Source organism: Phascolarctos cinereus, unplaced genomic scaffold (genome assembly GCF_003287225.1).
Source record: "Phascolarctos cinereus isolate Bilbo 61053 unplaced genomic scaffold, phaCin_HiC Scaffold_9;HRSCAF=440, whole genome shotgun sequence".
Taxonomy (NCBI): domain Eukaryota; kingdom Metazoa; phylum Chordata; class Mammalia; order Diprotodontia; family Phascolarctidae; genus Phascolarctos; species Phascolarctos cinereus.
The window spans coordinates 6400002-6427096 of NW_027556402.1; the positions used below are offsets into that span (position 1 = coordinate 6400002).

The following is a 27095-nucleotide window of genomic DNA, read 5'->3' on the forward strand; positions in this document are numbered from 1 at the left end:
TAATTGATTTAATGTTGTTCCATGAATTAATTACTTGGACTAAAAAGAGGGAGGTTTAACTCTGACCAGAGGGGAGGGGAGAATACTCCCCCACCCCACCCTATCCCTCCAGGAAGTTCAAGCTGGGCAAATAAAGAGTGGGCAAAATGCAAAACCAAGAAATGGCTTGAGAGGTGGAGTCTCCAGAGCAAGGCTATCTGTTCCACGTCCCCTAAGGATTCGAGGGTTATCTGTGACATTCTTTGAATGCTATTGGCTCACACTCCCATGCTGGTGCTTCTTCTCCCCACCCCCACCCCAGCAACATCACCAATGATTACTGCTCTAATATTATTTGGCAATGCCAGTTACTACCTCTTCAGTACCAGCTGATAGCTGGTATAAGCAATTTCCATCAATCAAGCATGAGTAATCATCAATCAGCTTTTACAAAGAGATATTTACTGAGAAGATATCACAAGAACAGAAGGACAAACATCTCCCCAGGCACCAGAGGCATGTCCTGTCTCCTACTACCTCGATCCCTGGAGAATGTACACTCGATGACAAAATGGCAGCTATAAACATTGCTTCACCGAGCTCACTTCCGGGTGCTGCATAGCCAGTGGATGAATATTGTCTTGCTTTCAGAACACAGAGTCTTGACTGGCCTGAAGCTGGTTGCTCCTCAGGGTTAGATTCTTCCTGGGTTCAGTAGTTAGACCTTGGATGGTTCTTTTGAAGGTCACAGTATGGTCAGTTCCATCTCTGATGCTTGCACATGTAGGAGAAAAAAAGAAGGGGTAGCTAAGTGGTGCAGCAGATAGAGTTCCAGGACTGGAGTGAAGAAGGCCTGAGTTCAAATCTGGCCTCACACACTTACTAGCTCTGTGACCCTGGGGAAGTCACATAACCTTGTTTGCCTCAGTTTCCTCATCTGTAAAATAAGCTGGAGAAGGAAATAGTGAACAGTATCTTTGCCAAGAAAACCCCAAATGGAGTTGAGAAGAGTTGGACATGACTGAACAACAACAAGAAAGAAGACACACAACCACAACAGAAGAAATGGTAACACTCTGCATGCAAGATCACGTGGTCTGGGTGGGGAGATGAAGCTTATGGAACCACCTCTGCCCACTAGCCTCACTTATAATCAGGCAGAAAAGAGTTGGAGTTTATTCATCAAAGCCTATTGCATTCATTTGCATTTCTAGTTCAATAACCAATTTTGTTCACCATGAAACAAGATGACAAGAGAGTCATAGAATACATTGTATGCTTTAAACTGGGGGTGGGGCCCATCCATCACATGTCATCCCACACTTCTAGAGATGGTCTCACTAAAATCCCCATTTGAGTTGACAGTAGACAGAGCTCCCTGGTCACATCACAAGGAATGGACCCTTTACTGGCTAATCTGCTCCCCCAGCCCCAATCACACATGTATACATACACACACGCACACACACATGTGCGCGCACGCACACACACATATATGTATGTATACACACACATATATGGATAAATATAAAAATAATCAATACAAAATAGTTAAATACAAAGTACTTTGATAGTGAAGGCATTAGCAAGTTGAGGAAATCTAGAAAAGCTTCACAGAGAAAGCTGAGAAGACTGATACGAACTGATTCAGAGTGAGCCGAGCAAAGGCAAGAGAACAATTTACCAATAACAACACTGTCATATAGACAATTGACTTTGGAAGACTTAGGAACTCTGATCTACACAATAACCAGCCCTGATTTTAGAGGACTCATGATGAAGCATGTTCCTTATCTTCTGGTAAAGAGGTAATAAATTCAGAGGATACACTGGAACATTTTTTAACATAGCAAAAGCAAGAATTTGTATTACTTGACTATACATGTTTGTAACAGGAGTTTTGTTGTTCTTGCTTCCTCAAAAATAAAATAAAATTTCATTTTTAAAAAAAGAAACACTCCATATGGCAGCTGGGGCTACAGATGAGCCTTGAAAGAAGAATGGGATTCTCCTCTATGAGTTGGAAGTAAGGAGGCGCAGGGGATTGCCAGAGCATGGAGGTGGGAGATGGGGAATCGTGTGTGAGGAACAGAGAGAAGACATTTTGGCTGGTTTGCACAGTGTGGGAGGTAGAGTAAATGCTCAATAAGGTTAGAAAGGTTGGTTGGTGGAAGCCCATCCTTTAGATGGTGGCCATTGGGGTGGAAAGGGGGAGTTGAATGTCAGAAGTGCTGCTACTGTGGATTTTACGTAAATTAGATTACAGAAAAGAGAGGAGAAGAGCTCCTTATCAGATATGATTTTGATCCATTTCATGTATCATCCTGATACATGAGATGGTATCAGGATACTCAAGTGGAAATATGTGATAGGTTTTTGGACCTGGGATACTAGAATGCAAACAAGACGTCACCAGTGGAGGCGAGAATCAACCAGCACCCCATGCCAACTGAAGCCACAGGAGTGGAGAAGGTTTCCAATGGGGCAGGGGTCTACAACAGCACAGCACCAAGGGTAGGACTAAACCTGGGAAGGCAGTTAGAGGCAGGTTAAGAACAGCTTTAAATGTTAAACAAAGGAGCATGTGTTCGGTCCTAGAGGTCACTGGAGTTTGTCGAACAAGAGATATCTGTGCTTTTGGAAAATATGGTAATTGTGAGGATTATGGCTTGGAGAGAGAGACCAGAGGTGGCTGTCGCAATAGTTGAGGCAAGAAAGGAGGGAAGGGGATCATCACTTGAAGGGCAGGGTCAGATGAAATCTTTGTTTGTTTTTGCTTTTAAAGGTAGCAGAGACCCAGGCACGGTTTAAGGCAGAAGAGAAGAAAACATCATTGTATAGCCTAATAGAAAAATTCTGGTTTTCTGAATTTTTTAGTTTGAGCTCTAGAAAACTGGAATACAAACAAAGGATGGTACCCCATGAGGAGTTTTACTGAACCACTGCTTTCCTCTTTTTTATTCTTTGTTGTAAGGGTTGGTGGGGGGTAAGGAGACAGAGATACATCTGGAAAAGTAAGAGATGTAACAACAGCAGATGTTAACAAATATTTATTTTAGTAAAAAAGCAAAATGATCATCTATTAGGTATTATAGAGATAATACATAGAAGGAAAGTGAAAAATAAAATTATCATGTGGGTATACATAAATACATATTTTTTAAATAAAGCAATACAAAGCCATTAGTCATGGCCTGTTTTGGGGAAAATGATTAAGTAACTATGATATATAGATTAATGGAATATTGAGAAGGGAGTGTGCTTTGGACCTGACAGACTGTTTTCATTTGGGCTATTGTTATGAACCTGAATGCATCTTTGTCAGCAGGAAAACAACACCTGCCTGCCTTGATGAACATTTGTTTATATGTAATAAAGTTTTTTCTTTTTAATTATCTGCCTCATTGATTCAATCTCCCAAGATCCTGAGAGTCTAATGCACTTCAGATCTGCTGATCTGCTCCTCCAGGTACTGTATAGATTTTCAGAACTGGTCTCCATCTACAACAATTCTTCCTGTTGTCCAAGGCAGGGCCCTCAACACCCCTTCAGTCTTGACTAAGGTTTCTCAGGGTGTCTCTCCCCCACTGTAAACCACAGGAGCAGTTCAATCGTCACTCCATAAATATTTATTAAGTCTCTGCTGAGTGCCAGGCCCTGTGCTAAGTGCTGGGGATGTAAAAAGAGGCCAAGACAGTCCCTGCCCTCAAGGAGCTTACAATCGAATGAGAGAGATGGCAAGGAAACACATGTGTACAAACAAGCTATATATAGGATACATAGGAAATAATGAACGGAGGAAAGGCGCTAGAATTAAGATGGTGTCTGCCTGACCCGTGACACAGCCTCCCTGTGCAAGAACTCTTAACCGGGGACTGCTGAATTTTTGTCTTTGATGCCCTAGAACCTGCACCACCGACTGGTTCATAGCTGTTGCTTAATAAATTCTTGTTGCTAAATTTTCTATTCCATTGACTCTCAGCCACCCAACACTCCGGGTTCTTTTTGTCAGGGCCAAAACAGAATGAGAAATGGAATTCTTCTTCCCCATGGAAGCCATTCAAATACCTGGAGAGCTCTCTCTCGTGCCTTGAAGTCTTTTCTGCTGAAGCACGATTAGAGGGCTGCTAGGTTCTCTCACCAAACCACCTGATGCTCTGCCTTTCACAGATCTCATGATTGTCTTTCCTCAGCTTCACTTAATTTGCCTCACCTTGTGCAGTAGGTGAGAGGGCAGAATTTCCTGTAGGTGAGATACCTGGAAAAGGAACGGCTTCAGGATAGGAGGGGAAAAATACAGATTGGCTGCAGCTCACGGAGGAAATGAGGCCAAGTTCCTGGACGAATGCCCGTTTTCTACAAGCAAAGCAAGGCAAGGGATTTACTAGTTTGCTTTGGCCACATGCTCTGGAACACTGTAGTTTCTAACCAAGCTCCCTTCTCCATCACACTCACTTCCTTTCTTGATGTGGGCTATGGGTATGTGGACAAGGTCTGGCAAACTTTGGCCCATCACCCCAAGAGCAGTTAAAATAGCAGCGATCCAAAAAAGTGGGCAGAACAACATGGCTGATGGCAATAGGCCAGTGGGAGGCCTTCTTTACAAACTGGAGGAGGTGGGCAAGTCCAGGGCTGGAGCTCAAGGTCTCCAAGGGTCCCGGATGATACATCTGTGGAGTGGTATTGACATGAAGAAAGGGAGGAGCCATAGGGAATCCACGCCACATATGTCCCACCTTGTTAATGCCTAGTACCTCAATCTCCAGTATTTGCACAGCTGAGGCAGAACACCCAGGGGAGGCCTTTTAGAAAATACTCCAGTCCAGAAAAACATGCCATGGGAAAAGCTGATGGGGAAGAAGGCCTGATGCCAACAGGAGTGGCTGCACCTCCCTCTGAGGAGCCACCAAGGAGAAATGTGTGAAAAGAGAGCCGGCCAGGCAACGCCTGCAAACACTGGGCTCCTGCCCCCACCCCAAAATAAATAGCCCTGGAGGAAAGAAAGCCTGATTTAAGCTCCTCTTGCCCCTCCTTGGCCCTGCCTGCTCCACCCAGGGACTAAAAGCTCTGGAAGAAACAACTAATAACTAATGAGGAACAGTGGGTAGAGTGCTGGGAAGAGCTGAGTTCAAATCCTGTCTCAGATACTTACTTAGTTGTGCAACCGTGAGCAAGTCACATAACATTTTCTTTGCCTCAGTTTCCCTATCTGTAAAATTGGGATAATAATAGCACCTACCTCACAAGGTTACTGTGAGAATCAAATGGGCTAAAATGTGTAGAGTGCTTTGTAAATTCTAAAGTGATATATTAAGAATAGCTGTTATTAGCAAGGGAAATAATACAAACCACGTCAACTAGGTGGTGGAGAGGATAGAGCAATGTCCCTGGAGTCAGGAAGACTTGAGTTCAAATCCAGCCAAAGACACATACTGGTTGTGTGACCCTGGGCAAGTCATTTAACAGCTGCCTACCTCAGTTTCTTCCACTGTAAAATGGTGACAGTTACAGCATCTTCCTCCCAGGCTTATTGTAAAGATTAAAGGAGATAGTAAAAGGCTTAGCCAGTGCTTGGAATGGAGTGGGCTCTATATGTATGTGTTCCCTTTGCCTCATACAGGGAAGAGCTCAAGCACCAGAGCGTGTTTCATGGGCAGAAAAGAACTCTGCAGGGAATGTGATGGGTGCTTTCAAGTTTTTGAAGGGCTGTCATGTAGAAAAAGTGACTGGGCTTTTGTTTGACCTCAAGAAAACGGAATTAAGAGCAGGGATCAGAGGACCAGGCTTGCAATCAGGAAGAACTTGGGTTCAAATCTTGCTTCTGACTCTCGGCTTCTATGTGACTGCAGACAAGCCATCTTGCTGCTTTCAAACTCAGTTTCCTCCTCCGTGAAATGGAGATAATAACATCTCTTTCAGCTGCTTCACAGGCTCCTCTTGAGGCTATAATTAGATTATATAGGTGTGTGTTTGCAAACTATGAAGTACTAAAAAACTCAGTTCCTATTCTTCCAAAGTCAGCTTCCCTATCTGCGAACTTGTCATTGCCTTAGTTTCTCTGGTCTCACCAAGAGACTTTTCTCCTCTGTCAAGATTCCTTCCCGCCAGACTGAGCTCCATATTTGAAGACCTGAAGAAAGGTAAGGCAGCGCCTGGCCACTTGGACGTGTCCCTGGGCAGTGGTCAGCAGCTGTCCTGCTGGAGCTGGGCCCTGAGCTCACCCATGAGTCTGAACAAAGACCAGCATGTTGTCTATCCACCCTGCAGCCCGCTCCCACCTCCAGAGTCTCTCCGGATCTGCCCTTAATCCATCTGCTGCCCACAAGGCCCCAAGATAGACAGTAAACACAGTCAGGCAAACACAGACCCGAAAACACCACAGAGTTTTTTGATGGTTGTTTTTTTCCAGCTGGCTTCATCTTTCCAACTCCCCATGAGCTCCAAAATGTTCCCTTTTTATGGATCATTACAGGCTCATCTTGTTTGGGCGATCCTATAAGGGCCCTCTGGGGTTTGTCTGGTTCAGTATCAATTATTCCTGAAGAAATGGTGAGCTGGGTGGAGAGGCAGCCAAGCTTAGCCCTAAATAGCTAGAACTACAGTAGCGTCTCAAATGCCCATGGCCCAATATTCCCAATACGGTCACTAACGGGTTTGAAAACAGCTGTTAAATAAACAAGAAACTGGGGTCCATCACTTGAGGAATGATTAAGAAAACTATAACATATGGATTAATGGAATATTCTTATACAGTAAGACAAGTATAAGGAATTTAGAGAAACACTTGTGAACTGATGCAAAGTGAAGTGGGATGAACCAGGATAATCATCACAAGAATGTATATGAAAACTGGTCTAAAAGGAAGTCTAACTATGAATCAGCCAGTCAATAATCATTTATTAAGCACCTGCTGTGTTCCTGGCACTGTGCTAAGAGCTGGGGATACAAAAAGAGACAAAAGGCAGTCCCTGCCCTCAGGGAGCTCACAATCTAATGGAGGAGACAAGAAGCAAACAAATATGTACCAAAAGCTATCTATAGGATAAATAGTTAATTACTATGTTATATTATGTGTTATATTATGTATTATATATATATATATATTATATTATATGTTATAATTATAGGATAATCTGTTAATTCAACAGAGGGAAGGCACTAGAGTTAAGAGGGGCTGGGAAAGGCTTCTGGTAAACGATGGGATTTTTAAAGGAAGCCAAGGAAATCAGTAGGCAGAGTTGAGGAGAGCAAGCATTCCAGACATGTGGGACAGCTAGAGAAAATGCCCAGAGCTGAGAAAAAGATGGTCTTGTTTGTGGGACAGCCAGAAGGGCTGTGTCACTAGATTGAAGAGTACATTTTGGGGAGGAAGGTAAATGAAGACTAGGAGCAGGCTAGGTTATGAAGGGCTTTGAACAGAGCATCTCGTATTTGCTCCTGGAAGCAATAGGGAGCCTGTGCAGTTTATTGAGGTGGGGTGTGTGTGTGTGTGTGTGTGTGTGTGTGTGTGTGTGTGTGTGAGAGAGAGAGAGAGAGAGAGAGAGAGAGAGAGAGAGAGAGAGAGAGAGAGAGAGAGAGAGAGAGACAGGTCAGACCTTCATTTTAGGAATATCATTTTGGTTGGCTGAATGGAGGATGGCAGTCAGACCTACCCTCAGGCTATTGCAATAGCCCAGGAGATCAGGATCTACATGGGGATGGGGGTTGTGCCAGAGGAGAGAAAGGGCCACATTTGAAAGATCCTGAAGAGCTAAAGTGGACAGGCCTTAGCAATAGCTTGCATATGGGGGTGAGAGATAGTGAGGAGTCCAAGATGACTCCTGGTTTGAGAGCCCGAGAGCCTGGGAGGATGGTGTTACCCTCAACAGTAACATGGAAGGTAGGGGGGTAGAGTTTAGGGGGAAAGATAATAAGTTCTGCTTTGGACATGTTGAGTTTAAGACATCTACTGGACATCCAGTTGGAGACATCTTAAAGATAGTGGGGATGTAAGTTTGGAAGTCAGCAGAGAGGCTAGGGCATGAGTAGCCATAATGATTAGCCTTGGTCCTGGACACCAGATGAAGCATATTTCTCTCCTTTCAGTAGAGAAGTGGAGGGACTATGTGTGTGGGATATTGAATAACTGATCAGATCTAGTCATTGTGTGGGTTGGCTTTGCTTAACTGTCTTTCTTTGTAGTCATGGACAGTGGGTGTGGAAGGAATAGGTTAGGTCCAGAAATGATCATATAAAATAAAAGATACCTATTAATTAGTAACTTCTACATTTGCTAATAGTACTTTTAAATATCTGCCTAGCATAGTGCTTGGCTCTTAGTAGATACTTAATAAAGCCATGCTGACATTAATATATTTACAAATATATTATATATTAATATATTGGTATAAATATCAATACATTGGATTATCATACATTATGTATAAATACACTTGTAAATACACACATAATCGCATCCATTCTCATAACAAACTTTTGAGGTAAGTACTAGAGTTATTATGGTAATTTCCATTTTATAAATGAAAAAACTGAGGGTCTAAGAAATTCTGTGACCTTTCCATGCTTTATAACACAGCTAGCCTGTGTCATAGGCATAGTGGTGACCCATGGCTTGATGGCCAGCTCTCCATCACTGCCTGATGGTGCCTTTTACTTGGAAGAAGTCCAACCCCTTTGGTACAGATCAATTGTAGAATTGAAAATTGACCCTTATGAGAGAACAGTGGAGAGATCAGATGGAAAGGATGGTAAATGTAGTGAAGATAGATGAAGGAGTAGGGTATATGCTGAGAGCAAGTAGACTATTCTAAATGGAAGAGATAAGAAAGACAGGCATCCTTCAGCCTATGTTATCATCTTCCCTAAGGCAGCTAGGTAGTGTAGTGGAAAGAGTGTTGGGCCTGTAGTCAGGAAGTCCTGAGTACAAATTCAGCCTCAGACATTTACTAGCTGTATGACCCTAGGCAAGTCACTTCACCTTGTTTGCCTCAGTTTCCTCATCTGTCAAATGAGCTGGAGAAAGAAATTGCAAACAACTCCAGCATCTCTGCCAAGAAAACCCCAAAATGCATCATAAAGAGTTGGACATGACAATAACAAAAGGGTCATCCCTGAGTGCCCGTGAAATTGTATTAGGCACTTTGATTCCATTTATCAGAAGAAGAAGAAGCTGTCTTCTGGATTGGATCATCTGAAGGCAATGGTCCTTAGGGATACCAGCCCTGGATTCGGAAAACCAGGCTTCAAAACTTGGCCCTGGCACTGAGTTCCTGTGGGATTTGGGGCAATCGGTCCCTTAACTTCTCTGGTCCTCTGTACACTGAGCTTGGGAGCTCCTTTCCATCTCTGAATCTGCACCCCTAAATCAGTGTAACACGGGGCCGCAAAGGCTCTATGTGGATGTTGCCAGAGAAGTTCCTCTCCCCTTCTTCCTCCCGTCACCCTACCTCTCACTGCCTGGCTCTTCCTGTCCTGCTAAACTCATCTGCCCTGCATTCTATCCTCTCCTGGGTCCATGGGTCAGCTCTCCAAGCTAAAAAATTGATCTGTGCTCAAGGGAGAAGGTGCCTTCCAACAAAGACTGGACACAGTGTCTGACTGAACAGGCCATCAGCGGAGTCCAGCTTTTTATTCTTCAGGATAAACAATATATCTGAAACCAGAGAAATAACAGGGAATGGGACACAGTGAGCTAAAAGTAAACAAATGAATAACAATGCACCTTGAAAAATTAAAAGTAACTCCCGTCAAAGCAACCAACCAACAATAAGAAATTGGATGGCACAAGATATATTGTTTCATACTTACTTAGATTTCAATGTTAAAAAAATTAAAAATAGATTTAAATGTTGGTCACATCTAAGGGGCAAAAACCACTGGAGGGCACAATTATAAGTTATGTGGAGGTACCATTATTTAAAGATGGCCCCAGAAAATGGAAACTTCTTCTATTTGTGCTTTTTCCAGAGTCAGAGAGCTGAATACGACATCGCTTTAAATTCCTTTGTGTTTCTGAAATTAACTGGAATGTGATACTTCTGGAAGACTAGGAGAAGAAGGTCTTAGTCTTAGATTAGGTCCATTCAGCTCAAAAAATCCTGACTCTGAGTACCTCCTGTGAGTGAAGCTCTGGGTCAGTTGCTACGATACATACTGAGACAGAAGGAGATGTAGCCCCCTACCCTCCCCAGGCTTACAGTCTGCCTGCAGTGGCTGATCATATGTGTTGCCATTAAGACTTCAGCCATCTCATCGGAGTGAAACTTTGCTTGGAAGACAACTCTGTGGGCGAGCTGAGATCTGTCTTGCCGATGTCCCTCCCTTTATACACATCTAACTAGAATCAAGGGTAAATGCTGGGTCATCTGCAGTCAACAGCATGAGTCAATAATGTCTCTCCTTTCCGTTGGAGGACTGGCCTCCACCCCTCTCTCACAGGGGAGTCCTCCAGAACAGATCCCCAGTTTCAAGGTGCCTTGGGGGGGTTCCCTAGCTACCAATTGTTGTACGTCCCTGGAGATACACATTTTAGACTTTCTTCCAAGTTGGCCTCAGTGCCTCATGCTTGGCACACAGTAGGTACTGTCTAAGTCCAGGATGAATGTTGAACAGACGGATATCATAAACCATGAATCCAGAGACACAATGGGGGCGATGGAATCCTTCTCTGGTCTCGTCTTTCAACAGGCTAAGAGGAGGGGCTCAAGAGGGCGGGTCTATATTTAGCTACTTGACGTCAGCTGGATGTCAGTCTTTTTAGAGAGGCTCAGTCCTCACTTCACGTTGGTGTGAGGTACCATGCAGACCCAAGCACAAGGATAGAAGCTGCCTGGACCCAGCTCCCCATCCATATCCCTCCGACTCCCAAACCTCCACCCATTGGCCAGCCTTCTTCCTTGCTGCAAAACAAGATTGGACAACTTGGTGAGTAGAACATTTCTCCAAATCATGGTTCTGGTCTTCCAGAGAGACAGTCACCCCCTTGTCACTCAGAAATGGGCATTCTCCTTTCTTTTCATGGCAGGTGGCTGGTACCCAGGTGTAAAGGCCAGCCTCTGGTTCACTGGCAACTCACTGCTCCTTCAGGCATTGTCCTAGAATCTATGCAAGTGCTGTCGGTGCTAGGAGAACTGACAAAGTGACAGGCAGAATACAATGAATCACGGATTGCAAACAAAGGAAGAAACAATGGGAGGGTGGGGAAAGGAGGTGGATTCTTGAATACTTCGCAGTGGCCTGGTGTGTGATGGACCTGTGTTCAGGAGGACCCTTTGCTCCATGAGCCATCATCAGTCGGTGCCTGTCGTCAGACAGGGATGCAGAGCGAGGGCTGCGGATAATGCCTCTGAGACCTCCAGCCCAGCCCCCACCCCCCACGAGCACCTTCCCTCTGAGATGACCTCCTGTCATCTCCCTCCACCATCTGCATGGAGCATGTACATTGTTTGCATGTTGTCGCCTGTTAGAACGAGCGTTTGCTCTGGGCAGCTGGGCTGTTCCTGCCTTTCTCCATGCCCCTAGTGCTTAGCACAGTGCCTGGCACAAAAGCTTATTGATGGACTGATGCTCAGAGATGGTGGCTGGGGAAGGATGCCACAGATTGACCCTCTCACCCGGGCTCAATCTCTCCTTGTTGTGTGCGTTTCTTTCTCTTTCAGCAGGGAAGCCGCCGTGGAATATTAACACCCAGCACCTCGGAAAAGCAGAGGAAGTGAGCGGCAGCAATCATGAAGGAAATTCATGGAAACGGTAGAAAGCCGGTCCTCGGGGGGGGCACCTAACACTGTTCCGATCCTTCCTAACACGCCTGACTCTGTTTCCCTCCAATCGCTGTGTCTGGTCATGCTGTCATAAATAACCTCGGTGCTGGAGTCGGGGGGTGGTAGAGCCCACGGCCAAGTCCCTCTGCCTTTTGTAGTCGTCCTTTTTCATGGGAAAGTTATTTCCAGATGAACAACTGTTCCAAAGGCATGGAGCCACGGGACAGCTGAGGGGCATTCTGCCTGCCTTGCCGTTCAGAATTTAATCTGAAGTTCTCTTAATTGCATTGGGTTGGGTGAGGTCCTAGAAAAGCTTGTCATCCTTGGCTGCCCAAAGAGGCTCATCTCTGGGGTGGGTTGGTTAGTTTTCATCTCTTTCTGTCTTTTGAGGCATTTTTGGAGTTTCTTTGGCTTCCCATTCCTCCCATTTCACCTGCCCTGCATCTCATTGTCTTATCAATTCTTGCCTTCCTAACTGAAGCACTCAGACACTTGGGAACGGAAGGAAGTTTTGTCTCTGTATGCTATCCTCTTGAAAACAGGGAAAGATTCATCATATCAGTATGGCCTGGCAGACAGGGCTTTGACTTTGGAGTTAGCAAGACCTGGATTCAAATCCCACCTTAAATACCTGTAGCACCTTGGGCAAGTCACTTAACTACTCTGGGTCTCAGGTTTGTCATCTGTAAAATGGGGGGTCAGACTAGCTGTCCTTTAAGGTCTATTCTAGCTCTATTATATGTGACTCAAACCTATTAATCCTTTTAGAAAAATCCTGTGGTTTTACAGTTTCACTTTTTTCCTCTTTAAACTCTCCCCCCCTCAAACTGCTTCCTCTATCCTCTTGTCAATGCAAAAGTTAGGTCAATGACTGGTGAAGGGCAGCCTCAGAGCTCATGCAATAACTAGTTTTCCTGGTTGGGGTCGGGCACATGTTTGGATACCAGAGAGAAGGATTGGGCATTTCCAGTATCTTCCTGGTGATTTTCAGGAAACCTAAGTAGCTTCATTCTCCCACATGAGCCTTTACACATCTCTAGGAAAAGACAAGGACATCATTTAATAGATCCATGTCTTCACATTTCGCTCTTCATAAAGCAAGCTGAATAATACAAGCAGATATTTCTTAGATGTGACAATGTGGGGTAGTGGATGGAGGGCTGGACATGGAATCAGAAAGACTTGGGTTTCAATCCTGCTTTCAACACATAGTAGCTGGGTTATCTTGGGCAAATCATTTAACCTTTCCCTGCCTCAGTTTCCTCTTCTGTAAAATGGGCAAGTCACTTAGCCTCTCTGTGTGTCAGAGGTAAAATGTGGATAATGATACCTTCAGTATTTATTTCACTAAGTTGTCTGCAAAGTTCAATTGACATAATATGTGGAAAGTGCTTTGGAATCTTTAGAGCATGATGGAAATTTCAGCTATTATTCTGAGAACATAGGTTATAGTTTTACCTGAAGAGTCTGATTTTGAAGAATTTGTTTTTACTTTGTGGAGTGAGTCTGATGAAATCAGGAGAGGGCTCCCAGGCTCCCAGCTCATCCTTCTAAGGAAGAGCTCCAGTCAGAGCCCAGGATAAAGTGAGCTTGAACTGGAGTCCAAGCCCAGAATTGAATCTCTAGGACCCCACAGTGCAGGTATTGTCCTTGCCCTCTCTTCATGTCCTTCCTAGGACAAGAAAGTCATCTGGTGGTTTGTTCCCCTGATTGAGCATGTCCCACTGAGTCCAATGTCCAGACCGAGTTTGGTCCTAAGTCAGTTCCATGTCTAAGCATCTCACCATTCCAATTCGATTTCCAAGCAGCCAGAGGTACAGGTGTCAAAATCAGAAATCCCCCCAGTCTAAACAAATCTATCAACAACTGTAGGTCCTTCCCAGGTGTTGACATGAAGGGCCAAAGCGCAGGCTAGGGTTGCCGCTGTTCTGGGTCCTGAGACAGATCTAGGAATGGAAGAAAGCTTCCTCCATGGCCAAGATCTAAATGATTTATGAATCATGTTCTCGGGAAGCCAGCCCGTGTCCAACAACCCTAAGAAGAAGGCTGTAGGGCCTGACATAGAGTCAGGCTCCTGAGGTGGACCTGGCTCAGGAGGGCCTGGCGGGATGCTGGCCAGCTGTCCCTCACACAGTCACATGCTGTGCCTTGGCTGGAGTGTTAACTATTCCTGATAACCCGGGGACAATCAGAACACGTCCTGCTCGCCCAGCAGAGAAAATAGCTGCAGTGCTCCAGAAAAAGGCTGATTCCTCCCTTTCCTTTCGGATTTCCTCTTCCAACCTCTCTGCATTGTGCTTGGGAAAGGGCATGGCAGAGGGGCCCAGGGCTAAATGGGGGCTTTGTGAGGACTGCTGAGTTTGGAAGCAGAGGACCTGGGCTTGTGGGGCCTGCCACACATCAAGAGCTTCTCCCTGCCTCAGTTTCTTTATTTGTCAATTGAGGGATTAGACTGGATCAGAGGGGTCAGACACTGAAGGACTAAGTGTAATTGGAAAATATTTAACAAAATAGATAAAAATGCAATAGAACATAGATCATATTTTGATGTGGTTTTCTAAGTCAATATTCTGCTCCCCCTACAAAAAAAGGTCTTTATATATTGTTCTATTTCTACTTGAGTTTTACATCCTTGACTAGGTAACCTGTAGGTTCCCTTCTAGCTTGGGAGCCTATGATGCCTTGTATTGGTTCCCCCCAAAATGGATGCCCTCTGTTATATCCTGGGCCTCCTCCTCCTCCAGAAAAGCCCTGGAGGCACGCTGCCACACCTAGGATTTTTGATGAGCCCTAGCTCAGCTCTGAGGAGGAGGAGTCCCGGGGTCTCTCTCTGTGTCTCTCTTCTGTGTCTCTCTGACTCTGTCTGTCCCCCTTCTCTGTCTCTTTCTTTCCTTCTCTCTCTCTGTGTCTCTCTCTATCTCTGTCTCCCCCATCTCTGTCTCTGTGTCTCTCTGTCTGTTTTTTTCTCTCTCTTTGTCTGTGTCTCTGTGTCTCTGTCTCTCTCCCCCCTCCCTTCTCTATCTTTCTGTCATTCTGTGTGTGTGTGTGTGTGTCTCTCTCTCTTTCTCTGTGTCTTTGTCTGTCTCTCCCTTCTCTCTGTCCCTGTCTCTTTCTCTGTCTCTTTGTCTTCCTGTCATTCTTTCTGTGTCTCTCTTTGTGTGTGTGTCTCTCTCTCTGTATCTCTCTCCTGCCTCCCTTCTCTATCTCTCTGTCATTCTCTGTCTCTCTCATGCATCAGCAGAGGCTAATGAATAAATGGTAGAAAGCAATGTAGAAACCAAGTCTTCCTCTCAGCCAAGAAGGTGTCACCCCCAGTGGTTTCTGGGAAACCCGAACTGAGTTGTGTTTTCCAGAAACATATGCTGGCTAGACAGGGTCGATGAGGAGGCACAGTGCAGCCCTGTTGTGGGGCCAACTGGCTTTCTAAGGATAGAGGGGTAGCATGCTGGAGAGGAAGAGAAAGCCCAGGCAGCAAAGACCTGAGTTTGAATTTCAGCTCTGATTCCTGGCAGCTGTGTGACCTTGAGGAAATGACTTCTCCTCAATGAGACTTGGTTCTCTCATCTATGAAATGGGGATAATTGTGCTGGCAGTAGACACTTACCTCACAGTGATATTGAGAATGGCCTTCATGGTAGAGGGCTGGTCTTAGAGTCAGGACAGATCTGGTTCAAATCCTTCTCAAACACTGACCAGTTATGTGACCTTGGGCAAGTCACTTCACCCTGATTGCCTCCCCCAAACAAAAAAAAAAACCCTATATAGCTGATAACAACAATTTTAGAAGCTTTGCAAAGCACCCTACAAAGGGCATACCCTGTGAAGTTGGTGTTGTGGTTATAATTTAAGGGTGTTTACAGCATTTTTTACAATGATGAGCACACTGTTGTCTGTTAGGAAGGTGCCCTACATGGGTGACAAAGAATATTGCCCACATACATGAGCTCCCACCAAAAGTCGTGACCCCTCTCAGGAAGGTTGGAGTCTGAGGAAGAGAGCCTCTGGTGCCCTGGGGGTTGGACGAGAGGCCCAAAGCCAGCTCTCCTCACAACAGATGCTGTCCCTCTGCAGGGCCCTAGAAGTCTCCTTGGCTGGGCAGACCTGAGCAATAGGCATGAGGAGCAGGTGAGGTCAGGACAGGTGCAGCCATGGAGTCTTCACTGGCAGTAGCCTTTATTAGGGCTAAATTCATTGGAACCAAAAGAAATATTATGGGCATCTAGATAGACCAGTGGATAGAGTGCCAGGCCTAGAGTCAGGAAGACTCCTCTTCCTGAGTTCAAATCTGACCTCAGATGCTCACTTGCTATGTGACTCTGGGCAGTCACTTAACCCTGTTTGCCTCAGTTTCCTCATCTGTAAAATGAGTTGTAGAAAGAAATAGCAGACTCCATTATCTGCCAAGAAAACCCCAAATGAAGTCACAAATAGTCAGACACAACTGAAATAACCCAACAACAGAAAAAGAAATATAGCTAAAGTAGTATGGTCAGTTCTAAATGCTGGCAATTGAGAAGGGAGGTATCATGGTACTCTAGAAATAGGACTGGCTCTGGCATTGCACAAAGCCCTTAACTTGCCTGGGTTTCACCTACGTCATCTATAAAAGGAGAAGGTTGACTTAGCCCTCAGGTTCCAATAGAGACACTTCATGGAGGGACCCAGGGGCCATGGACTAGCTTCAGGAACTGGCGATGTTGAGCCTGGGCAAAGAAGATTTGAGGGTTATAGGGTCATTGTCTTCAAGTACCATAAGGACTCTCAGGTGTTGAGGAATTAAACTTTTTCTACTGGGCAAAGCTAGAAGCAATGTAAGGATTTATACAGAGGCAGTTTTCAGTTCAACAGAAGGAAAAATTCCCAACAGTTTGAACTATTCAAAAATTGTCTGACTCGGAGGTAGTGATTTCCCCATCACTGGAGGATGTTGGAGCAGAGACTGACTGAGCATGATGCTGGGGGCATTTCTGTCCAAACATGGCTTGGATGAGATGATTTCTGAGGTCTCTTTCAGTGCAGAGAGTCCCGGATTCTTGAACTTTTCTCTGTGAAGAGAAAAAAATGCCCTGAAACTCAGGGACACAGTTTACAGACACAATTCTGTCTGTAAAGGGCTTTGCAAACCTCACAGCCTGACATCAATATTACCTGCCGTTAGGTCAGCTCTAGCTATTAAAAAGGGGAAGATTTGAGGGTAAAAGGTTCTCAGAATTCTTATGTGAAATTCCTTTCTCAAACACTCTAGAGTCACATGTGTCTTCACAGCACTGATTTCTGGTTCTTTCTAAGGGGCGCAATCTCCTCTCCCCACCACCAGCCTGGGGAGGTTGAGTCAAGCCAGACCTCTCTTCTTTCCATCCTGGATGTTCCCAGTCATACCAGGCTGCATCCATGTTCTCTTACACAAACATGGGGCCCCTGACCCTGCCAGGAATGAGAATCTCCTTCCCATAACCCTTTGAGAGTTACAAAGTGTTCTCCAAACCTGTCACAGGGGCAGTGGATGTCACTGTGTGCTGAAAATCAGTAAGTGAAAAGGTCAGGTCAAGGCAGCAAGTGTGGTATGATGGGCATAGAGTCAGGAAGCTCTGAGTTGAAATACTGGTTCTGACATTTAATATCTGTGTGACTTTGGGCAGGTCACTTTCATACACACTAAGTTTCAGTTTCTTCAAATATAAAATAATAGATTATATCCAGGGTTCTTAGTCTGGGGTCTATGAACTTGTTTTAAAAATGTTTTGATGACTGTATTTCAATATAATTGGCTTCCTTTGTAATCCTTTGTGTTTTACTTCATGCATTTAAAGACATTATTCTGAGAAGGGATCTACATGGTTCACCAGACTTTCAAAGAGATCCATGACACACAAAAAAGTTAAGAATCCCCACATGGTCATTTCAGTTCTAAGTCTATGACATCATAACATCCTATGAGGAATGTGACTTCAGGCAAATCAATTATCCCAGACCTCAGTTTCCTTATCTGTAAAACAAGAAAGCTAGACTAAATAGTCTTTATCTATGATGTTCGAGCCTATGAGGAGTACAATCTTGGGTAACTCACTTCACCTTTAGCTCTGTGACTATAACCTATGACTCATGACTGACTCACTCTTTGGCTCTGTCCCCACTGAAGGTCCCATGACCACATATCTACCTATCTATCCATTTATGCATCTATCTATCTATCTATCTATCTATCATCTATCTATTCATCCATCCATCTATGTATCTTCATGTATTCTATCTAACCATGCATCCATCCATCCATCCATCTATCAATCTATCTTTCTATCTTTATTCTAACCATCCATCCATCATCTATCTATTCATCCATCCATCCATCCATTTATCTATCTATCTATCTAACTCTATCTATCCATCTATCTATTTGTTCTATCCATCCATCCATCCATCCATCCATCCATCCATCCATCTATCTATCTTTCCATCTGCCTATCTATATGTCTGTCTCTATCAATCCAGCACTATAGATATGTAGACATCCAGAGCTATAAATAAAGCTGTATACAGTCAGAGTTGTGCAGATGTGTCCAGCTGTGCAGAGCTGCTTCACCTAAGTGAGTGAGTTGGGCCTGGAGAGGCAGATATTTTTGCTTCCTCCTACGTAAGCCCACAAAAGTATCTTTCAGCTCATTTTTATGACTGTCCATTACCTGGAGAGAGCTGGTTATCCCAACAAAGTCCTTCCTATGTAATCAAACAGGCTGCCTGGTGTGATGGAGAGAGCTTTGGCCTACGAGTCAGCAGCCCCGGATTGTAGGCTCGGTTCTGTCACTAACTAGCTGTGTGACCTCAAGCAACATGCTTAACTTCTCACATATATAAAATGAAAGGCTTTGGACTACTAACTAAAAAGTCCTGGTTAACATTTAGAAAACACTTTGGGGTTTGCAAAGCACTTTACCAATATCATCTCAACATCCTCATAACAACAGGAGGAGGCAGATACTACTATTATGCTCATTTTTACAGATGAAGAAACTGAGGAAGGCAGAGTTAAAGTGACTTGCCCACAGTCACATAGCTAGTGAGTGTCTGAGATTGGATTTGAACTTGTCTTCCTAACTCCAGGTCCAGCGCTCTGTCTACTGTGCCACCTAGCTGCCCCAGGTCACCTCTACTTCCCCATTCAGATCCCAAATTCTACAAGTCCTTATCTTTAAAGAAATTGGTGTGCCTGATTCTTTTAGCCCACTAATCAGAAAACCAGCCTTGTGATTTTCTTTTTCTGATTGCCACAGAAATTTGTGGTTTCTGCCTTATTTACTGTTTGGGTAGGATCTGTGATTTCATAGGTATGGGGTATTTTCAATATGGGAACTGGTAAGGATTGTCTCATACACTCATACATTTAGGGCTGGAAGGGGCCTAGGAAGCCATCTGCTCCTATCTCTCATTTTCAGATGAGGAAACGGAGGCCAGAGAAGTGAAGTGTCTTGTTCACAGGTAGGAAATAGCAGAGCTTTGATTCAAACCTGGCTTTGTTGACCCTCAATTCATCATGGCTCCCACTTCACTGACTCCTCACCAACACCGCTAGGGTTCTTGTCTTCACAAGTTATTAGATTAGACTGTAAGCTCCGTGAGGGCAGGGGCTACCTTTTGCTTCTTTTTGTATCCTCAGGTCTTAGTACAGTGCCTGGCACACAGCAGGCACTTGATATGTTTAGTGACTGACTAAGCTGTCTAAGGGCATAGAAACGGAAGCCTAGCTCTCAGTCACACAGATAACGGGTGTCAGAAGCAGGGTGGTCTCTTCCTATGATGGTGAAATGCAGTGAATTTCTTCTGCCTACCAATTACAGGACTGGAGCTGAAATTTCAGGGAACCTCAGGCATTACCTCAGTAAAATTTCATAATTTTTCAAGTTAAAAGATGGCCCGACCCTTCTTTTTACAACTGAGTAAATGAAAACCTGAACAACTAGGTGACACAGTAGATAGAACACCAGGCCTGCAGTCAAGAAGACCTGAGTTCAAATCTGACCTCAGACATTTACTAGCTATGTGATCCTGGGCAAGTTACTTAATCCTGTTTTCCTCAGCTTCTTCAGCTGTAAAATGAGCTGGAGAAAGAAAAAGGCAAACCACTCCAGGATCTTTGCCAAGAAAACCCCAAATGGGGTCACAAGGAGTTGTACACAACTGAAACAACTGAATAAAAAATTGAAACCCAGAAAGAGGAATGGGGATTCTAAGATCAGACGAAGCAGTAAGAAGCTAGAAAGAAGAGGCACGATTCCAACCAAGGTCCTCTGTACTTTCTAACCTAGTAGGTATGACTGAGAGAGGAGGGTGACCTGGGCTAAATCACAACCCTGCTATGACTCTTGGTTTCCTCATCTGTAAGATGAATGAGTCGGAGAAGGAGCCTCTCAGGTCGCTGGATCATGGTCTATGACTAATACTGGTGATTGGTTCACTCTCTGGCATGTTGTTAAGTTCTATTAGCATGTCATCATGGTAGGGAGAGGAAGTGGACCTGGGATCTCAAAGCCAGAGGGAACTCCCAGGATAAAGAAACGCCCTCAACTATGGAGAGTGGCTCCTTTTGTCATGGACACTGAAGGGTTCATTGATTGGTCCAAGGTCACACAGGCAGCATGAATCAAAAGCAAGATTTGAACTCAGGTCTTCCTGACTCCAGCTCTGTCCACTCCACTTTGTTGACAGGTCAAGGATGTGAGTGTGTGTGTGTGTGTGTGTGTGTGTGTGTGTGTGTGTGTGTGTGCACCTCCAGGTGAGGCTGTCAGGGTATACGTGGACACACTCCAGGCTGGCTTCATGTTCTGTTACCTGCTTTTCTCTCATACTGATCAGAATCAGTACTATTACTCAAAGTGTGATTAGTCTTGCGTAAGCAGCTATATGGGACAGCTGGGTGGTGCAGTGGATAGAGCCCTGGGCATGGAGTCAGGAAGACTCATCTTCCTGAGTTCAAATCTGGCTGTGTGACCCTGGGCAAGTCACTTAACCCTGTCTGCCTCAGTTTCCTCATCTGTAAAATGAGCTGGAGAAGGGCATGGCAAAGCGCTCCAGTATATTTACCAAGAAAACCCCAGATAGGGTCACAAAGATGCAACTGAAAAATGACTGGTCAACAACAAAGCAGCTATAGAAAAGAAATGGGGCCTACCTTCCACACCGACTTTAGCGTGGCACACAGGCATAGAGCACAAGACTAGGAGTCTGTTCAAATCCCCCGAGACTTTGCCTAGCTGTGTGACTCTGGGTACATCACTGGACTTCTGCCTATCTCAGTTTTTTCATCTGTAAAATGGGGATAATAATAGCACCTGCCTCCCAGGGTTATTACGAGGATAATCTGAGATCATATTTGTGAAGTGATTGGCACGCATTAAAGAGTTACATTAATGCTGGTTATTATTAAATAGCTTTAGGCCATAAGGCCAGAGATTAAGACACTTTTGCTTTCTCTCCTACCCTGGACTTTCATTCAGGCCTTTTTGCCTTCTGAATTCCTACCCATCCTTTGAGAGACAACTCAAATGTGCAGGCTATTTCATGGAGGACTTTGAGTTGAAAACAGCTGGAGAGCTCCAAGGCTGAGAGCTTTGTACCTGTAGGGAGCAGAGGCATAGAGGGTAGAGGGCCCTGACCTGAGGTCGCATAGCTCAGCAGTGGTTGGCCCTAGATCTGATTCCTGGTGCTCTGGTTGTGGTCCTGAGGTGTACGCTACCCCCCCCCCCTCCCCCCCCCGCCGTGGAAGAGTCCTCACCTTCCCAACTGACAACAACACTTGCAGTTCCACTCTGCACAGGGTGCTGGGCTTACAGCTCTCTAAACAGCTTGTCTTGGGGCACAGAGTCTTCCACTTCCTGGGGCTGGTGCCTCTTATCAAGCCCAAGAGCCCTGGGAGGACTCTCAGTGATTCTCAGCTCACACAGCGCTCCACGATCAGAGATTTAGTGTGACCTCGTGGATACAATGATTCTCTGTCATGTGAGAATCGATGGAAGGAACTGCTCACATTCAGTTTGGAGAAGAGAAAACTCGAGGGAAATAGGATCCCTTTTAAAGGCTTCACAGGTGGAAGAGGGCTTGGGTTTATTCTGCTTATCCCCAGGGGAGAGAGCCAGGAGGATGTTGCAAAGAGCCCAGCTGAGGCTCTATAAGTTTTGTACCGATTAGAGCTGTTCCAGAATGGACTGGGTGGCCCCGGGTGGTGATGAATTCCCCATCCTTTAAGGCATCTACTAGTCAGGTTTGCTGTAGGTGGGGATCCCCCTCAGGCATGGATTAGGCTAGATCTAGGCTGCAGAGGCATTTCTGATGATCAAATTCTATGAGTTCGTGAGTGCTAGGACTGAAGTCAGAAAAACACCTGGATTTCCGTCCTGGCCTGACTGGGCATTTTCTGTGCGACCCTGGGGAAGTTAGCAGACTTTTTTGAGCCTCAGTTTCCTTATCTGCAAAATGTGGGTAATCATCCTTACAGAACAAAGTGCTTTGTAAACCTTGAAACACTGTAGAAATGCTAGCGGCACATTCATGTTGTGATGCACATTTATTAGTGTGAATAATTGTTGATGAATGTTCACTTCTGTTGAATGAATGAATGGATGAAGCACATGTAGACCAGTCTGCTGCACTCCCAGACCTCTGCCCCTGCTGCCCAAACCATGCCCATGCCCCTCATGCCCACAAACATACCTACCCCTCTGGGACTGAGCAACAGAGGCAAGGGTCAGAAAGTGACAGGAAAAATTAGCAGAGGAGGAAGAAGGGAGGGTGGGAAGGGAGGATGGAAGAAGGTCTCTCGAGCGGCTGCACTCCTGCAGAAAAGAGGGAGTGGGATTGAAGTGACCACAGGAAGAGCTATAACACAGACCTGGACCTCAAGCATGGCTGTTAGCCGTGAGGAGGATACCTGGATGTACAGCATTTGACGATTTGTAAGGTGGTGCAGTGGATAGAGGGCCAGGCCTAGTCAGGAAGACCTGAGTTCAAATCTAGTCTTGGACACTTCTTAGCTGTGTGATCCTGGGCAAGTCACTTCACCCTGTTTGCCTCAGTTTCCTCATCTGTAAAATGAGCTGGAGAAAAAAATGGCAAACCACTCTAGTATCTCTGCCAAGAAAACCCTAAATGGAGTCCTGAAGAGTCACACAGGACTGAGCAGTGACAGAAGGCACTCTATTACCTTATTCTCATCTGAACCGTGTGAGGCAAGCATTGCTGAGATCATCACCCCCATTTTACAGATGAGTAAGAGGGGCTCCGAGAGGGTAAGTGATCTGTCCACAATCGCACAGATGATAATGTCAGAGATAGGCTTTAAATTCTGGTACCTTGTCTTCGTGGTCAGCCTTCTTCCCACTAAACCACATGGCTTAGAAAAATGAAAAAGGGAGACAGCCTCATGAGGGGAGAACAGTCCAGGGCTGTTGAGAGTGTCTGTCTATACTGGAATTCTTCCTTCTAGGGAGGGATCTTTCCACTCTGACTGGCTACTTGTCTTCTAGCATGCAATGTAAAGTTGAGCTTAATCCTATTATCAGATGGATGAGATTGTAGAAGTCATTGACTCCAACCCACCCATTTTACAGATAAGGCCACTGAGGCCCAGAGGGCTCAGGTAATTTGCTCAAGGTCACAGGGGGAGTGAGTTGGTACAGTGAAGAGACATTGGCTCTGGAAGCTGCGGACCCGACTTCAAATCTAACTTCTGACATCTAATACTCTTGTGATTTTAGCCAAGCCATTTCACCTCCTGGACCTCATTGCCCTCATCTGTAGAGTGAGCCACTCAGGGGGGTGGGAGTAAGGGAGCAGGCATTGGAGAGAGAGATTGGTACAAGGATGGGCTCCGGGAGTTCCGAGCTGTTAGGATTGGCAGATCATGACCAGGTGGGAGAACGTAAGGCCCTTCCCAGGTCTGGTTCAAGGGTCTAATAGTTCTCAGGAGCAGGACCAAGACTCATCCTGAATCCTCAGACTCCTAGTACAAAGATGGGAAGCTAATTCTAGCTCTCTAGCTGCTGTAAGATCAAGCAAAGTCCCATGTTTCTCTGTTATATGTCATCAAATGAAGAGAAAAATATTCACTTAGAAGACTTTTTTTGAAAGTAAATTCCCATGTAAGGAGTGACTGTTGGTTATATGATAAGCGTGTCATAAATTTTGGATGATTATGCAATCCGGATATAATATCACAGGATGAGATGGGATTGAGGGCCCGGAAGGATGAGCTAGCATGGCAGCACAGAGCAGGAGGAGGGCAGGAGCTGGCTGGGTGGCTCCCAGCCAAGGAGGAAGGAAGCCCAGTTGGCCCCAGCCGCAGCGAAGTCTGCTTACATCCTGTCCCTGGCCTCTCAGAGCAACTGCGCAGAAAACCTTGCACTTTGGGCCTGGGACACCAGGCAGAAACCTCGGAGTCAAGGCGAAGACTTCAAGGGGTGCGGGGCTCTTTCTTTGGTTTGTTTTCACATCAGCACTCACTTCACTCTAAGAAACCAGAGGAAGGAAGTCAAGGCACAAGGCCCCAGGCTGAGCAGTAGGTAGGCTACAGTAATGGACCAGAACGCCCTGGGGATCCTGCCAAGGTGCCCCAGGAACACATGGGAGGCCTTGGGAGCTGCAGCAAAGGCCAACCAGGAACCAATATGTAAAACTGTGTAAGTAGGAATTGGGGGTGGACATAGGATCCTAGGATTGTACAGTGTCCTGGCTAGAAAAAACCTTTGTTTTTCAGTCATGTTCAACTCTTTATGACCGTGTGGACTGGACTGTCCATGGGGTTTGCTTGGCAAAGATATTGGAATGGTTTGTCATTTCTTCCTACAGTGTATTAAGGCAAACAGAGTCAAGTGACTTGTCTAAGATCACACAGCCGTGCTATTAAGTGTCTGAGGCTAGATTTGAACTCAGGTCTTCCTGACTCCAGCCCTAGCCCTCTATCCACTGAGCCACCTTGGACATTATCTAATCCACAGGCTTTTAATCTATCTTCTGTCCTGGACCCCTTTGTCAATCCTATACACCCCTCCTCAGAATAATATGTTTTGTTTTGTTTAATTCACAACTGGACAAAATGCTAAATTTCAGTCAGGAGTTAGTGAAAATAAAGGTGTAATTTTTCCCCATCTACATCTACTGACCCCCAGAAATTTGGGTGTGTGGATTTAGGAGTGTGTTGATAAATGTTTAACAACCATCTCTTGGGGCTGGGGGAGGTACACATTCAAGATGCACTTGTCAGATTAATTGGCATTATTATCATTTTCTCCCATCACTCACAAAACAAAAAAATCAGGCTCTGATCTGTAGCACTGGCTCAGACTGAAGAGTTGCCAATCACCCTCAGGAGCTGGTATAAGCTGCCTCCAGCGTACCACTGGGGGATGGGAAGGGAGTTCAAGCTGAGAACCTGTTCCAGGCCAGTCCAGCTTCCTCACTGGGGAATGAAGCGGGGAGAGGAAAGGAGGCTTGGCCAAGGTCACATAGACAGTCAAACTTGTATTTAAACCTTTTAAATGATTTCCTGCTCTCTTTAGTCAGTGCCCCATGAAATGACTCTTCCTGGATCCTCCATTTGAATCCCAGCATCCCAGGTGATGAGGCTTCACTATGGCCGCTGTAAAGTGAACAGAGAGCTCTGACAGAAGGAACTTCATCTGTCAGTCCAGGGATGGGGAGAATGGTAATTCCCTTTCCAAATCCCCTTGTAGTTAACGAGCATGATCACACGGGGCCTTGAATGCAGAGGTTGGACGAGGGGCTTCCTGACTCCAGGTTCAGAGCTCTATCCCTTAGCCATATTATAATTCATGGTCACCAGATTCTGGTGTCAGACTTATAATTGTGGTTGCCGATGCTATCTGGCACTCGCAAAATGCTTTCCCAATGGCATCCCCACAAGAGGCGGGGTAGTTATTAATAATTAGCCCCATTTTATAGGAGAGGTTCAGAGAAGAGATTTGCCCAGTCACAAAGCTCACAATTAGCAGCACAGATTTAGGACTTGGAAATGATCTAACCGAACATCCCCATTTTACAGATGAAAAAATTGAGCCTGGACAAGGTCAATAACTGGTCCAAGGTTCTATAGGTAGTAAGTGGTAAAACTGGGATTAGAACCCAGGACCTTTGAGTCCAGATCCAGCATTCTTTCCCAGTCTACCACACAGCTTACCCTGATGGTCAAAGCTAGAGTTCAAATGTAGATCTCTTGACTCTACCAGAGTCCAGCTCTTTGGTTACAGTGGTTGCCCACCTAGCACCACGTTGCCTTTGTGGCATACCCAGTCCATACCAATGGTGATGCCCTATCCAGTTGCATTGTGTACAGGTGGGGAGAGGAAAAGAGGAGGACCTTACTGCAGGTACAGGAAGCTGCAGAGAATAATTGTTCTTCATGGTCTGGTAGTATTGTAAGCCTTGGAAGAACAGAGAAGTGATTCCATAGATGTCTCTATCAGACTCTGGGCCGCCGACCTCCCCACCCTCCCAGCCCTCTGACTCTTGCTTGAGAAAAGCTTTGTTTGCTTGAAAACACATCGTGAGCCACTACTGGCCTGGTGGGGTGAAAAGGGGAAGCTGGTAGGCTTTCCTCCTCAGCTCAAGAGCCGAGGAAGTCTTCAGTCACCCCTGGGGAATATAGGCACAGGGACATTTCTGCAAATGGGATGATAGGAACACAGATTTAGAACTGGAAAGAGCCTCAGAGACCGTCAAATAGAACCCCCTCTCTTTGTGAGTGAGAACGTTGAGGCACAGAGGCGTTCTGTGACTTACCCAGAGTCGCGGAGCTAGGAAGCATATGGGGGGCTCGAATCCAGGTCTTCCTGAATGTTGCGATACTCTAGCATCTGTTGTAGGGGTTCATCCTCCGTTCTCCAAGGGGCCCAGTGACATTGTGAGGGTGACATCTCGACTTTCGAGGGAGTTAGAGTTAAGAGACACAGAGCTGTGCAAAATCGTCAGCCTCACCCTCCTCCAGAGTCGCCGAAGTCTAACGGCAGGACAAAAGTCCGATGACTGGCGATGGCTCGGGATGTGGTGGGAGACTCTGGCTTTTCTCAGTTGATTAATGGGGGTTGGGAAGGAGGAGGGAAAGGTCAATAACTTTGACATAAATATTTACCTGAGCCTGGGAGAGTGCATTTGCGCTTACAGTTAAAAATGCATCAAATGCCCTGGAGCCCCGTGCACAAATGCTCCCCTTCTTCTTCCTCTGAGCTCCAGGAAGCACCACCTTTAGCACTTCAGCTTCTTTTTACTTCCTGTACCCAGCAAACAAACTTTTACAGGCACTTTGTGAACTGGATGATAATCGGGCAGGACATAGAGCAGAGAATTTGATGTCAG

General features: G+C 45.4%; 1 protein-coding gene and 1 long non-coding RNA gene across 6 annotated transcripts in view; one reads left to right on the forward strand and one right to left on the reverse strand.

The window, feature by feature from the left end:
• Positions 1-419: 419 nt before the first annotated feature.
• Positions 420-26961, reverse strand: LOC144455381 (uncharacterized). The gene is made up of 2 exons (XR_013484113.1): positions 26523-26961; positions 420-16783 (listed from the first exon to the last, which is right to left on the reverse strand). It is a non-coding gene; the product is annotated as an uncharacterized LOC144455381 (long non-coding RNA).
• MYOZ2 (myozenin 2) overlaps positions 10745-27095 on the forward strand; it is a 56011-nt gene continuing 39660 nt past the window's right edge. Inside the window, exons 1-2 of one of the 5 annotated variants that reach the window (XM_021008314.2) lie at positions 10811-10902; positions 11640-11727. In XM_021008314.2, coding sequence (XP_020863973.1) covers positions 11706-11727 — 22 coding nt within the window. In that variant the 5' untranslated portion in view covers positions 10811-10902; positions 11640-11705. Of the gene's footprint in view, positions 10903-11636; positions 11728-24324; positions 24404-25409; positions 25429-27095 lie in introns of those variants that run through there. The other 4 variants (XM_021008313.2, XM_078148631.1, XM_078148630.1 and 1 more) reach the window with 4 other exon arrangements.